The sequence below is a fragment of the Ischnura elegans genome, chromosome 2 (assembly GCF_921293095.1).
Source record: "Ischnura elegans chromosome 2, ioIscEleg1.1, whole genome shotgun sequence".
Lineage (NCBI taxonomy): Eukaryota > Metazoa > Arthropoda > Insecta > Odonata > Coenagrionidae > Ischnura > Ischnura elegans.
Genome location: NC_060247.1, coordinates 111,753,445 through 111,767,759, shown reverse-complemented (window position 1 = coordinate 111,767,759; position 14,315 = coordinate 111,753,445). Strand labels below are relative to the sequence as shown.

Here is a 14,315-nt window from a genome sequence, read left to right as displayed (position 1 = left end):
AAATGCAACAATTACTTCTTGATTGTCGTCGGAGTTTTCCGATCGTTCGTCATACTAATGTGTATATTAAACTGTCCCTATAGTCATATCGTAGTGATAATATGTCGTCGTGAACATACTTACGTACTATTATTGCGACCGGTCCGCTATCGTAAGATTTCCATTGGCTGTAATCTCTTACCAGTAGAATATCAGGGGAATGGATATTTTACACTAGCACAATGTTATTTTCGGCTAAGCTAGTTGCACAGTGGAACCGTAGTGATCGACAACAATTTTTCTATGGAAAAAGATATTCGAGGCATACTTTTACGAAGCCTCCCCATAATGATAGAAAAAAGGTTTACTGTGTTCGTTTGCGATAGTTTATTTTAACGTAACAACGATCATGACCGAACATTTCACCTAATAGTTAGCATTGACTCTTATGGCATTGTAGAATCTGAGTTTTTCCCGGCGTATGCTCTGCAGGAATATTTCTCGGGTTTCCCACCGGGTGTCGTATCGGGTTATAGTTCCCAACGTTTCCATGACTAAATCCGTCATCGTCGGACGATGACGGACTGTGATGACGATGACGGACTTAGTCATGGAAACGTTGGGAACTACAACCCGATACGAGACCCGGTGGGAAACCCGAGAAATATTCTTATGGCATTGTCAATGTTGTGGTCAAAGTATTCTATCCAAGGCTATCCTAATCAAGCAAACAAGTAAAAGGCTATCTTACCCAAGCACCCCCATTCCTGCCACACTGCGCTCAACGCTCGGAACCAGTGGTGCCCCCTCCAGTAAATTTACAACCTCCTTGTAAGCAATCGAGGGCATTGTTAAGAAGTTCAATAAGTGACCGACGATGGCGCGCGAGCAACGGCTCACTCAGAGTCCTCTGGATTGCACTCTCAACACTACTCCGTCACCAGGTCGTAGTTATAATGTGGCAATCCAGATGACTCTGGGCTCGCTTAAATGGCTTACTTCCACGGGAATCGCTCGTTGCCACCGTTTCATCGTTGTCGCCTCGATCAATTAATGACACATAAAACGATGAAAATAAAGATAAAAACAGCTCTTCCAATGTGGCCATTTTCCAATGGAAAAACAGGGTAAATCCCTCAGAGAATTTTGCTTTCTGACGCCCACTGAAGACGGGACTGTAGGACGCTCAGAAAATGTTCGAGACTGGAGTGAAACGGGATAGTTGACAGCGCCATAAAGAGGCAAATCCTCTTTCGCTGGGAATTTCGCGAGGCTTATCCTTTTCCTGAACGTTTCGCGAGGGGATGGGTGTGACTGCGCCTATCACAGAATCCAAAGGGGCGATAGATAGGAGGACAATGGCGGCATCAAAGAGGATTAGTGCGGCAGAGGGGAAGGAAGCGATGTCTTTACGGAGAGTGAGGCACGCATGCATCACGACATTTTTCGCATTGCAGGCGAATACACTTCATTTCCCATTTCCCTCGTAGCGTCACAAGCTCCTCTCCGCCGCGCCGACGAAAAGAAAAATAGGGCTTGCATCCCCGCTCGCAGAAAAATCTCGGGAAAATATTTCATCCACGCTCACACGGATATGGGGAATGATATGAGATTTAGAGAAAGGACATCTTCGTGACAAATTTCAATGCACTATTCTTTCAACATTTCGGCTACGTACTTACCGTATATTGTCTAAATCAAGGGTCTTCAACCCGTATCCCCCGCAGGCTAATTTTTTGGCCTGGGTATAAATACCGAGAGAGATTTGGTTGGTCGTTGAGTGTTAAATTAAATAGTGTGGAAATTACCATTTGTGTTTTTATCAAGGATATAGCAATATTCCACAAAATCAAGCCTGAAACGATTTTATATTTTTTGCGGCTCCTGGAGGCCAAAGAAAATATCGCATACGACAGCAAAAATAACACCAAATATCGACGCACTCGGTAAAAATAAACAACGTCAAAAATCGCATTTATTGAATGAACTTTATAACCGATAAAGATTATTGCACTTTGAAATTAGGGAAATCAGGGGCAGAACCGGGAGAGGGGGCGAAACGGGGTAAGCGAATTTTAAGTGCGAAAGAAATCGGCAATAACTATAACTAGTCCTGATTGGTTTTGCTTAACTTATAAGCAACACCAATCAGGAATATATATGGTTATTGCCGCTTGCGCAACACCTTTTTGCGCACTTAAAAAAATCGCTTCCCCGTTCCGCCCCGCCACCCGTTCCACCACGGATTCCCCTACATGTTTTTTTTTATCATTTCATTGTGAGGTGATAGAGTGACGTGGAGCATTATGGTCCTCCGGACATGGGCGTACCTAGCGAGGGGCAGGAGGGGCAGCTGCCCCCCCTAGATGCAGAAAAACCTAAACAGATAAAAAGTGGTAACTTGGCGATGAACAACTATTAGAATCCTCGGTTGAAATTGGAGGTGAACGCAAAAAAAATGAATTCCAACGAAAAGAAAGACCATCCTTATTAATAGAGAACTAATCGAAAATCCACGACTTAGAATTTACATAAAATGACTGATTATTTTTCTTCTGCATGAAGGTTAATTCATAACATTTCTTTATATTAATTTATTTTTAAATTTTAAAATGAATTTAATAAATTATTTAAAAAATTGTTTTATTAAATACAACATTTCTAATATTGATGATAGTTATCGTATGAAAAATGGATCACATTTTATTTGAACATTGACTAATATTACTATTATTTGTGTCGCAACATAAACAATCGTGCACTGCTGCATTGCAGATTATCCACTTTGCAATAACCTCACCGCAGATCAGAAGTGAATCAAAGCATGGGCGTACCCAGCGAGGGGCGGCTGCCCCCCCTCCCCCACCCCCCCCACCCCCATAAGCAAAAATCGCAAAAGTCTTTAAGCAAAATCAGTACTGAATTGAAAAAAAAACATTCAACAACATTTCTTTAAACCCACCAAACTATTTTTCAAGGAAATAATCTCATTGACTAATGTCACAACCTAGTTTGCCCCCCCTAGACCACGGCTGGCCCCCCCTAGTAATGATCCTGGGTACGCACTTACCTCCGGACTATATGAAGTCGGTTTTTGACCCTTACAACAAAAAATGTTGAAAACTCCTGGCATAAATTATTACTTTAAATTTGAATTTCAGCAAGCATCGTATTGTGGCAAGAGTGAATAATAGCATTAAAATTAATAAAATGACATAAATTTTAATGAAAACGCGCCACAAAGTTGTCATTCATCGTGAAGAATATTCGAAATGACATTGTCACACGAGTTTCGAGAAGTTTCCTCGGAAATACCCGAGAAAACAGAATAAAATAAAAAGCTATTTTTTTCAAATGAACCCCAGCCGAAGAAATTTTGAGTCTAACAATAAGTGATTTAATAGTTCAATTGGTACAGAATAAAGAGTGATATCGATGGGATCTGGTTTCGAGTTTTAGTGATTACTCCTAGTCATTCCTTTCTTTCCACATCTTTCCTGAATTCTATGTAATCAAACGTTTACATTACTAGGTATAATTGCACATGAAGTATTTTCTCACTCATAAAAATTTACAAGGTTAGTTGAGGATGACGAAAAATGAAAAGAGTATGTGCTTTATTAATGAATGGGAGACAATGCTTTACTTTCGCTCGAATTATCTCATTTTCCCAAATATCCATTCATAGGACCGTTTAAAAACCGTAAAAAAAGAATATAAAACCCCTTTATAGACTTCACTTAAACATGTATCCGTGATAAATTGAAACTGATCTCTTAAATTTATCAAAAATCACCAAAACTACAAAATACTAACTTTCGGCGTCAAGATCTTAAAGGTGATATCCTCGCTTCAAGAAAAAATAGACAACTTCAAACAAATCACATTAAATAAAACAGGGATGAGGCTAGTGAATCACAATTACTATTTTCAAGTTTTTAAAATAACAATTGGGAAATAATGAAAGTCTGCTACACAAAAATGGTATCACTTGGAAGACAACATCTAGCAAAAAAAGAACACAAATTTTATTGAAAATTAAAATGATTTTATTCATTATAATAACTTTAATCCAAAGGATTGACGGCATTTTTCGTTTATCATGTAACTAATACACACGGCAGGAATAACTTTGATTAAGTTGGCAAGTACTCCACGGTAAAGTCCAAAAACTCCTTCACGTTGAATCACCTCTCGAAAAACATCAATCATCGTCAGCTCTTTAATTTTTCCAACTCTCTTCTCTTCAAGTGGTATCTCTAAAATTGAAATAAAAATTATTTCAACTCTTTACTTTCATAACCAATGCCCTTTTATAAAAAAAAAACAAAAATAAGCTAGAATGAAATAAAAAATAATGCCTACTCGTACATATATCCATAGGAGGATGGGACACACATTATTCCGAATTGCCCGAGAATATAGAAATTTCAAAATTATACCAATGGTTGCTTTTATGCCGACAATTATAAGTTAATATTATGATTATTTCAAGCATTAATTATTTAAATATCCTTCACTCATTTCATAAAATGCATTTGATCATTCATCACTTCAATGCTAAATTAACAAAAAATATTTATTGTTGCTGCTACGACCTTAATGCCTAAACTACTGGGCAGTATTTTTTACACAGAGAGAACAGGTTTGGATTCTACACGCTAAGCTCTTTTGGGCGGGGAGGTTCGGATGCGCCATCAAGAATGATACGACATAATAACTAATCATTTGGATGAGATAACCAGAAGCAAAGAGTGTTACACCAAACACGTCTAGTCGACGTCCTTTGGATGGGAGAACCAAAGTTGTAGTTGGTGCACTCTGCTGGTTTTGGTGCGAAATCTAAATATTTTGTTGCGCGCTCTGGTGGTACTCTCATGAAGATCTATAGCAGGGGTGTAAAACACGCGGCCCGCGACACCATGAATTATACAATCGCGAGTGATCACTCGCAAATGATCGTCGCCGACAATTGTTTTTCGTGATCACTCTAATGATGAGGATTCCCATTACTTTTTACATCACTCGCCTGGTAGCTTTTTCCGTAGCTAAAACCGTCAATAAAACCCTGTATCAGGCAATCGGAATTCATTCCCATATGGAAGGGTTGCAGCACAACGTTTGACAATCGTGGAAACGACATATATAAACAAACACGCTATATATTTTCGTGATGCGGGCCCCTGACAACGAGCTGTGATATCGGAAATGATGCGGTGAGCGACGGCGGGAGGGACCGTGTGATTCAGAAAAATGATCACTAGAGCGATCGCTTTACCAGTCGCGAAAAGCGATCTCTGTATTGATCACTTTCCGCGACGAAAGAAAATTAAAGTGTGATTCAGGCTGAACAAAGGAGTTTCGGTCCCATGTTTATGTACAAAAAATGCTTAAAATTGTTTCATATTTCAATTAACGAAGTATTGCAGATTCCTCCTGAAATACCCTTTACATACTTTGAGAGCAATACTCGGTCTATATGTCTGATATTCAGATAAACTTGCCGAGAGCCTGGAGCCTGGTCTTCACAAGGGCGAAGGGGTAGGTTACGATGAGCCCAAAAGAGCTGCTCACGGCTGCACTGCCGCCGAAATACAGGAGACTTGGGCGCTGTCCATCCTCATGACTCAGAAGGTAATGGAGTTTTATCGTCTGAAAAATATTCATTCAGCATTAGCCTAAAAACCAGGAATGGCAAGTGAAACGAAACGAAAATGTTTCGTTTCGATTCGGAGGGAAACGAAAATGCAAGGCCTAGGTTTAGTTTCGTTCACGGACGAAATTAAAATCACCAAGGAGGTTAGTATCGACCCGGGACGAAACTTTAATCCCGGGAGCGAAACTAAATTAATCGATACTCCGCTGCTCATAGTTAACTTTTGATCCCAGATGTTGAATGGAGGATATAATGGAGGAGAAAAGAGGGAATAGTTTCGACCCAATACGCTTGATATACGTGTAGAGAGGTGAAAGCATTGACTTAAAAATCGAATGGCCAAGGAATTCTTCTCGGGTTTTCCACCGGTTGAGGCTTTCCATGGCCGACGTTTCGAGGCTCGACTCGAGATTCGTCATCAGGGCAGTTGAATGTCGGACTGAGGGTTTGATTCCCTTATATACCCTTCTTGGAGGTCAGACGACTAGAATGTCGAGGAAAGGCAGGTTCCCGTTGTTTTCTAGTTCCATAGTGAAGGCAATATTGGGGTGTTGGTTGTTCATGTGCTGGAGGAACGTCTCCAAGGTATCTTTGCCGTGAGGCCAAACCACTAAGGTGTCGTCCACATACCGAAAAACCCAAGCATTTTTTCCACCTAAGAACCTAAGGCACCTAAGGTTGGGACAACCGGAGAAATCGGCCATAGCTGAACACAGCATACAACACGACCACGTCATCCAGTTTGATGATGCCGAGATCCTGACGCGTTCCACCAAATATTGGGATAGAGTCGTAAAGGAGGCCATAGAAATTCGATTGGACCATAAAAACTTCAACCGTGACGCAGGCTATGCCATCAGCAACACCTGGAAACCCGTTCTGTCAGCTCTAAAAAGCCAAAGGATCAACGGATTGGCTGCCAAGAGACCAGTCCTCAACCAATCACGTGACACCTGACCTCCAAGAAGGGTATATAAGGGAATCAAACCCTCAGTCCGACATTCAACTGCCCTGATGACGAATCTCGAGTCGAGCCTCGAAACGTCGGCCATGGAAAGCCTCAACCGGTGGAAAACCCGAGAAGAATTCCTTCAACTTGTTCGCCGGGAAAAACTTCGATCCTATATCGAATGGCCAGTTTGAGTTTACCTTTCCCCTGCTCGTGGTAAAAATATGAGTGCCCCATGTATCTAATGGCGGTAGTGTGTGTGTCGAAACTAAACCGTTCGAAGGTGAAGCAAGTGATCCTTCCAGTGCGAAATATTACCGGCGTTTCGTTTCGTCCTAGAGTTTTAGTTAAGTTTTGACTCCGATTTCGTTTCGACCCTGATTTTAGCTCCTAGGGTTTAAATCCGTTTCGCGCCGTTTCTACATTTCACTACTAGGAACGAAACTATTGACATTTTACTGGTTTTCACTTTCGATTAGTTTCTATTGCCATCCCTGCTAAAAGTAGCAATCCAGCGAGATTTAGTTAAAGGAACACTCCTCGCGAAACATAGGCACAACAAAAATTCTTTTCGTATCCAAGATCTTTGCATTCCTGAATCCCTGATGACGATGGGCGAGTTGTTCATCGAAACGTTGGAAGGAGATATGGAGGACCTGGCCAGGTGCGACACCCGAGAAAATTTACTGCAATTGTTCGCCGGGGGGGGAACAATAATTTAAGATTACGGTATTTGCGGTTTCCTTTATTTATCGACTTCAGGGCTCCTTTTTCCAGCAACGACCCCACGCGTAAAAGAACCACAGTGCAGGAGACCCCATCTGATATGAGCCCCAGCGTATTTTAGGAAGATTCTCACGGCATAAGGGCAGCAACACTGATTGTATTCAGCATATCGATGGCTAAGTTCTAACAACACGAATCTCAAATTCGGCCGGTTTAAGACATGTATCTTAAACAAAGTGTAATAACATTAAAAATTAAAATACAAGCAAAAAACAACTCTTTGTTTGAAAATGAATGCTTCTTTTTCAGTTTTATGAACTTTTGGTTTTAAATTTCAGTTCACAAGTAAAAAAAATAATCGCTTTTTTGCTCTCCTCCTCTATTTTTGAGATACGTGCTGTTAGAACTTAGCTGTCGATATTGACTATTCATAGACGATCAACGCCGTGAGAGGCAATGCAAAATAATCCTCATTTAGGTCTATTTCATATGATCACCCTGTGCGAGCCACGCACGGTTTCATTAAAGGGGTGGATATGAAGTTTTTCTGATAGCTTGATCTAAAATATCCATGCCCACCATCATTCGGCCGCTAATTCTACTCCGAAAAGAATGCGACGTCTGAGAAATTGGCTTTGAGGCTCTCAAAACCATTGCGACTGAAATAATAATTTTCTCGTGAAGATAATAACAGTAACAGAGCAGCTGCATGCCACTTTACTTCCGAATCATTTATGGCATAAAAAACCTACAAAATGGTCATATGAAATAGGTATATATTCAAAGCAAAGAAGATGTAATTTAGAAGGAAATGAATCGCAAAACGAAATTATACCCGTACGGTGGAATGTAATATAATTTAAGAGATTCGTTGCGCAGCTATTAACTGTACACAAAAAACAAGGTAATTACTGGAAGTTAGGAAATCCTTACCTCGTATGTGGCTAAATCGATCCCAGAGTACGGTATCACGCCTAGAATATTGGGTAAAAAACCTCGGTAGTACCATCTCATTCCTTCTTTCCTGGTTATCTTCACTACAGCATCAAGGATACTTGAATATTGGCCAGTCTTTCTCAGTGTCAATCTGGTTTTCAATGACTAAAAATAATCACAATTAATATATTCGATTTTTAAGAACATAAATAGTTCTTCAATCTGTTATACGACAAATCTTATTGTTTAGTCGGACATAAATGCTGACGTATTGAGGCGCAGTCAATTAGTGTGCTGCTTAAAGTGACAGATTGCACAAGTGCTCAAATCCATAATTAAGTGCCGAAAATAGACGCTTTGCTGTATTCTTTGCTGGTAGGTTGGACGGCGCGAAACACGGCACACATCAGAGAACATTAAAGTACTTAGTGTGAAACGTCTTAGGGCAGTATTTATAGCCGTTAGCTATTAGTACAGCCTCCAAGATAGAAAAATAATTAATTCCATGGTAAATGAATACCTGAATACTTTCTTGGACTTGGGACATCAAAAAATGATAATAATTCGGATGTGTAATTAGATAGATGAAAATACTAAAAAGGGCATAGCAGCAAAAGGGAATTAAAAGTCCCCCTCCGGAATTTTTCCCCTACTAAGGGCATACGATTTGGTATCAAATAGGACTAACCTCCCCACACTTCCAGCGCGCTAGAAGCCCACCTAGGCCGGCTAGCTGGAAAATACGATTTTCACTGTTTTTTAGATATCTCGGATTAGGAAGCATACATTTTAATGCTGTTTTCGGCATCTGAAAGCTTTTTTTAATAGAGCAGATTTCCATTTGTTTTCATGAACTTTCAGCGAGACAATTAGAAATGGCGTCGATTTGATGGGCGGGCCACAATGAAACTATGTTTTCCGGTGGCGTCTTTGAATAACTTTCGGCTAGTGAATTGGAAAACAATTAAGGTGGTGGAACATTGCGAAAAAATAGGATATGCGATTTTGGCCATTTTTTTACTGTTTTTCTATGCCCTGGCACTACATAACACCCGTCTCGTGCCATCTTACAAACATTTCGTCCTCTCATGAACGCCCATACTCATAGCGCTTGCAATGCCCACCACAGGGACAGATTTCTATGAAAACTGGTAACAAAAATGGAAGCGTGGGGAGGTTAGTCCTATTTCATCCCAAATCATATGCCCTGAGTACGGGAAAAATCCCGGAGGGGGACTTTTCACCCTCTTATGCTATGCCCTATGCCCTCTCAGCTATGCCCTTTCTGGTCCGCAAAGAATTACATCATGAAGTATCATCTAAATTTTATCCAGTTAATAAACTAGATATTATCTACATCATTCCTAACTCCTGTCATCCCTTCTCCAAATAAGAGGCGTTACTTTCAGTCGAGTCTCAGGTTTTTGAATCCATTAATGAAATGTTACCTACGTTTCGCTGTACGACTCGGCCGTCGAAATGCTTCCAGCTCCTGAACCGGAGGCAGTCTTAAGAGATTTTTACACGGTCTATTCGCCGTGAAAGCACCCAATGCATACAACATCTTGTCGGATAGTCACATACTAGTATAAATTTATGCCATATAATCTAAGATTCTTGAAAAACTATGAGTATTTAGAGTTCGAAATTAATGAATATACGAATAATGAAACAGATCAGGGAGTTGGATTTTTTTTTACCAAAAATGAAGCATAAATTATTTCCCAATTATGAATGTTTACCAGTGGCGGATCTATGGGGGGACTAAGTCCCCTACCCCCTCATTGGGTATCCAATTTATACGAGAGAGAACGGTAATTTTGTTCGGACCCCACTACTGCTGGGAGGGACTACTTAGCCCTCCCCCTTGTCCCTGTCCTGGATCCATCACTGGTGATAACTACATCTTATTAATCACCAATATAATCAATGACCGTATCAAATATACGACTTCTAACGAATTTGAATGCCGGCCGTAAAGTTGTCTCATTTTTTCGTAAATTTAAGGCATGCATGACTACTTCAACAGCATTAAGATTCTGAAATATTCTGCCGATCTATGAAATGCATACCTCGAGCGGGTAAATAATTGCTTGACTAGTGCATCCAGCTAGTGACCCAGCTAAGACTCTATGATGAAGTGATAATTCTCTGGAGTTGGACTTCACTGTTATGGCTTTTGCTTGTTCGTAAACCATGAATTTAATGGCTGAGTCTGGTACCGTTTTAATGAGATTCATAGCATTGCCACGCCAAAGTCCTAGGATACCTCCCTCCTTGATCAACGCATGTAGGCATGAAAGGAGACCACCGTACTTTGAATTAGCCTGAGGAGAAAAAAAATCGAGGGTCAATAGAATACTTTTTTAGATCAAATGAGCATTAGTCGAGAATTAACCGAAGACTAGCCAGCGATAGTGATGGAAAAATATATTTCGATTAAAATAAGAAATCGAGTTTTAATAGCAAAAAATCGAGGTAATGGGGATTGAACCATGATCTTTTCATCTTTGATTTCAGCAGCGTTACTATCAGTCTATGATAACGTTATCCATCAAAACTGAAATACTTGTATACATGGCGGTCAGAATTGGTAACGCACGCCGTGGATTACTAAGAAATATTCTTAATCAGTTGATCTAGCTTAAAAAGTTAAAGTGAAACAGAGTGGTTCCAATACGTGATAACAAAACTTCAATGTGCGTGCATTTGTAATTTTTTGCTACTTATAATTCAAGCATATTTATAAGTAGTTTTTATATCACTCCAATGTATATTTTGAGCGTTGTCTGAGTGAATAATAAAAATGCTTTAGCCCAAAATGTGTTTTTTTTTTTTTTGAGGCGCAGTTTTTCGATAAATAAATATTTTGGTTCAAATACGATTTTTGTTGAAAGGCCGAGCTTTTAATTTATATTAAAAATCGATTGCTCGACAAATCGATTTTGACCGACATTTTCCCATCACTAGCTAGCGGTGTACCTTAACTGACAATGAGGGTCACACGGTAGTTAAATTTTTAAGTGAAAATATTCCTCGTGGGAAAATTCACCTGCTTAAGCACGGATTAGGAAGCGGATCATACCAACTTCCATCTATCAGTGTCCCTGATTTCTACTCCAATTTTTAAAAAGATTTCTCCGACTTTATGCAAAAAGCAATGCAGCCATATGAAATCAAATCGACGTTAAGTTGGTAAAAAAAACAGTTTCGCAACTAAGAAAAATATCCATGATTTCGAATTATATTAAACTAAATGGATTAAGACAAAGCTTGGCACTGCCACTTATTATGCGTGAGAGATGAATGTTTTTAGATGTATAGAGGGCCTTATCATGATTTTATCATATGGCATTATGGTAGTTATAAAATAAATGCTATGAAATTATAATTCATTGTATAAGATTGCTGATAAACAGAAGAAGAAATTAAATTTTCAAAATTGTCCGCTGCAAGATAAAGATGCGTTTTACCTGAAGAAACACCTTGATGCGGTCCACCGGAGCCGTGACCGTACGTGAGACTCCGCCAGCAATGCCTCCAGCCACGAGGTATTTCATCATGTCCGCCCAGCTCAGCCCCATGCGTTTTTTGCCATGAGCTACGACTCCATCCCCACTCTGTTTTTGCTGCTAAATTAATGAAATGTTTCACGAATATTACAACAAGGAATCCTGCACTGGGCCACTATCTCTATTGTAACCCGCCGAGCATTGGTATAGATTTATCAAGATAGCCACTCGCGTCGATCACATGAAGACCAAAGCTTACGTTCGTGATGATGTGATCTATAATATTCGTAATATATACATTTGAATTAATAGTGGTCACAGCCATTTCGTCCATATCTAGGGCTGTTAAGAGGGTTAAAAAAGTGGTGAATCAACAATTTTGTGAAAATCCGACAAAAATTGACCATCCGATAAAACTCAACTTGTTACCGAAAATTCGCATGATTACAATCATGATTTCGACGAATTTAACTCATCATCAAGTAAAATCAGAGTGGGACATACCACGTAAATTTTCTTGATTTCCATGTCCAGGTACACATTACTCGATGATTACATAACAGTGCCTCAACAGTTGGCGGAATACGTATTGTCAGGGTGGAACGTATAAAGTGAAATTGCTTTTCCTACTCCGTGGTTCCACTAAGTAAAGCCGCTAACGTTAAACAGTGAGCTCAAATATGCTACATTTGATACGTTGGCTTAAAAGAAATCGGAATTAGGGGTCAGCATAATCGTTAATTCGTTAGTTATAGAAACAGATTACTTTTCATTAGACGGCGTTGAAATTGCACGTAACTTAACCACGACGATTAGCCCAAAGTACCACAAGCACCTATAACGTGTGAAGTTCATAACTCCTCGAGGAAATGATTGCCGGTTCGAAGAACTGTTACAATACGAAAAAATTACCCCAGAAATCAATGATAAATACAAGTGGGAGGTCAGTGGCGGACACATACGGCGCGTCCCCCACCTTTGCGGGGCCGCCGGCAATGCCAAACACTGCAGACCCACAATTGAAATTTAAAAAAATCATAAAATGGCATCGTCTCGTACTTTTAAAATAATCAGTTTAAATTAAGCATTCTTAAACTTTGCATGTTACTTGATTATTTTTCATCACGATAACAGTAAAGGTAGCTCAAATATCTTTTGCTCCTCCCCTCCCCCACCCCAAAGTTTTTTCTGTACCCGCGACTGGTGTACATCAATAAAAGAACGTCAATATTAGCGATGCGATCAAACCAGGGTAGTTCCAAAGTGCCAAATTTAACGGAATACATTTAGGTACCACGCAAAATGTATGTTTACTATATTGGAATAAGGAAACCTACCACATGAGTTTCTGGTTCACAGTTAAAACTAAGTGATTGCCACACGTAAAATGAATGCCACAGTCAAATTCAACAGAATAACCATAATGCCCTAAAAGTCGAACACGTAAAATATTTATTCAAGTCACTGCGAAGATAGAGAATATTTTCAGCAAAAATAATTTCCATTTACATATTTACAAGTAATATCTAGGATTTTAATGCGGTAATTACTTAGTTCATTTCCTAACACTTTTAAGTAATCTTCGTTTACGATCGTGAATTCATGACATACAAAGGCTAAAACAACTCACTACTCTTACACGTTACATTACTTACTTGTATCTCATTTTCCTTAGTAATGGTTAAAAGTATCCTCTTCGATTTCTCGTGGACCCGCACGCTGGCAGGTCAGTAGAATGCGACTGGATATTTAATTCGTTCTTCTTGTATTCTTAACTTGGTATTCATGGCACAACTTTTTTTTACACACACAAACACTCTATTTGGTTTCTCATCTCAAACTATGACCAACGCAAGGCCATTGGTACAGCATGATAATGCATTCAAAACAGTTTATGGGTGACGAAAATTCTGTACAAAACGGTGAATGCATCAAAACAAAAACACAAAACGGAAGTGAAGAACAAAAATAAATTAATAGTTTACGTCATATGAACCACATGAATATCAATATAGTTGACAAGCGTAGTCAAGTGAAACTCAAAATCAACAACGGTCGCCAACGGACAGTAGGCATGCAGTCGGTTTTTACCCTCATTATGTAAAACAACCAAGGGGCTTTAGAGAACTTCAAACCAACCAACAAAAAAGGGAATTTAAAGAACTTCGGCCGTCCTCCGAGCCCGAAATGTGGCGACTGCCTGCCATACATCTGCTGAGGACAGCAAACTAGTCCAGCAGCGCTGAGGCAGCCGAGTTTTCGATATATTTTCAATTCATATTAATATCTGCCATCAACCAACGACGAATTTGACTTTCAGCATTATGAAAATAAAATATAAATAGCTGATTTCATGAAATATTTTTTTAATGCGTGTGAATAGGCATCAAACTATCAAATTTTTTGCCAAGAGAAAAAATTCCCCTGAACCGGGAATAGAATAACAGACCTTTGGCTTTCCCGACCATCGCGGACCATGCGCGCCGTGGGTATATATGAGCTTCCCAGAAGCCACCACCGAAACGTGAACCCTATTCCCAATGTCAATGGTTCGAAT

The 14,315-nt window shown here is 39.6% G+C and overlaps 1 protein-coding gene across 3 annotated transcripts; it reads right to left on the bottom strand.

Annotated features, from left to right (window-relative positions):
• Window positions 1-4,005: 4,005 nt before the first annotated feature.
• Window positions 4,006-13,791, bottom strand: LOC124154414 (calcium-binding mitochondrial carrier protein SCaMC-3-like). Of its 3 annotated transcripts, none has more exons than XM_046528117.1 (6): window positions 13,414-13,787; window positions 11,720-11,875; window positions 10,319-10,573; window positions 8,244-8,411; window positions 5,484-5,631; window positions 4,006-4,238 (listed from the first exon to the last, which is right to left on the bottom strand). In XM_046528117.1, exons 2-6 carry the CDS (start codon window positions 11,828-11,830, stop codon window positions 4,036-4,038), a joined length of 885 nt encoding a protein of 294 aa, XP_046384073.1. In that variant the 5' UTR covers window positions 11,831-11,875; window positions 13,414-13,787; the 3' UTR covers window positions 4,006-4,035. The 3 variants fall into 3 exon arrangements, with proteins under 3 accessions (XP_046384073.1, XP_046384072.1, XP_046384074.1); XM_046528116.1 differs by having other exon boundaries at window positions 11,720-11,878; window positions 13,414-13,786; XM_046528118.1 differs by lacking the exon at window positions 8,244-8,411 and having other exon boundaries at window positions 11,720-11,878; window positions 13,414-13,791.
• Between the last annotated feature and the right edge of the window lie 524 nt (window positions 13,792-14,315).

Excerpts from the sequence above, each read along its gene's own strand:
- LOC124154414 (XM_046528117.1), bottom strand. The coding sequence starts at position 11,830 with ATGGGGCTGAGCTGGGCGGACATGATGAAATACCTCGTGGCTGGAGGC. Across the intron at positions 10,574-11,719 it reads GCATCAAGGTGTTTCTTCAG|GCTAATTCAAAGTACGGTGG; the intron begins GTAAAACGCATC and ends TTTTCTCCTCAG. Across the intron at positions 8,412-10,318 it reads CAATTATTTACCCGCTCGAG|TCATTGAAAACCAGATTGAC; the intron begins GTATGCATTTCA and ends GATTATTTTTAG.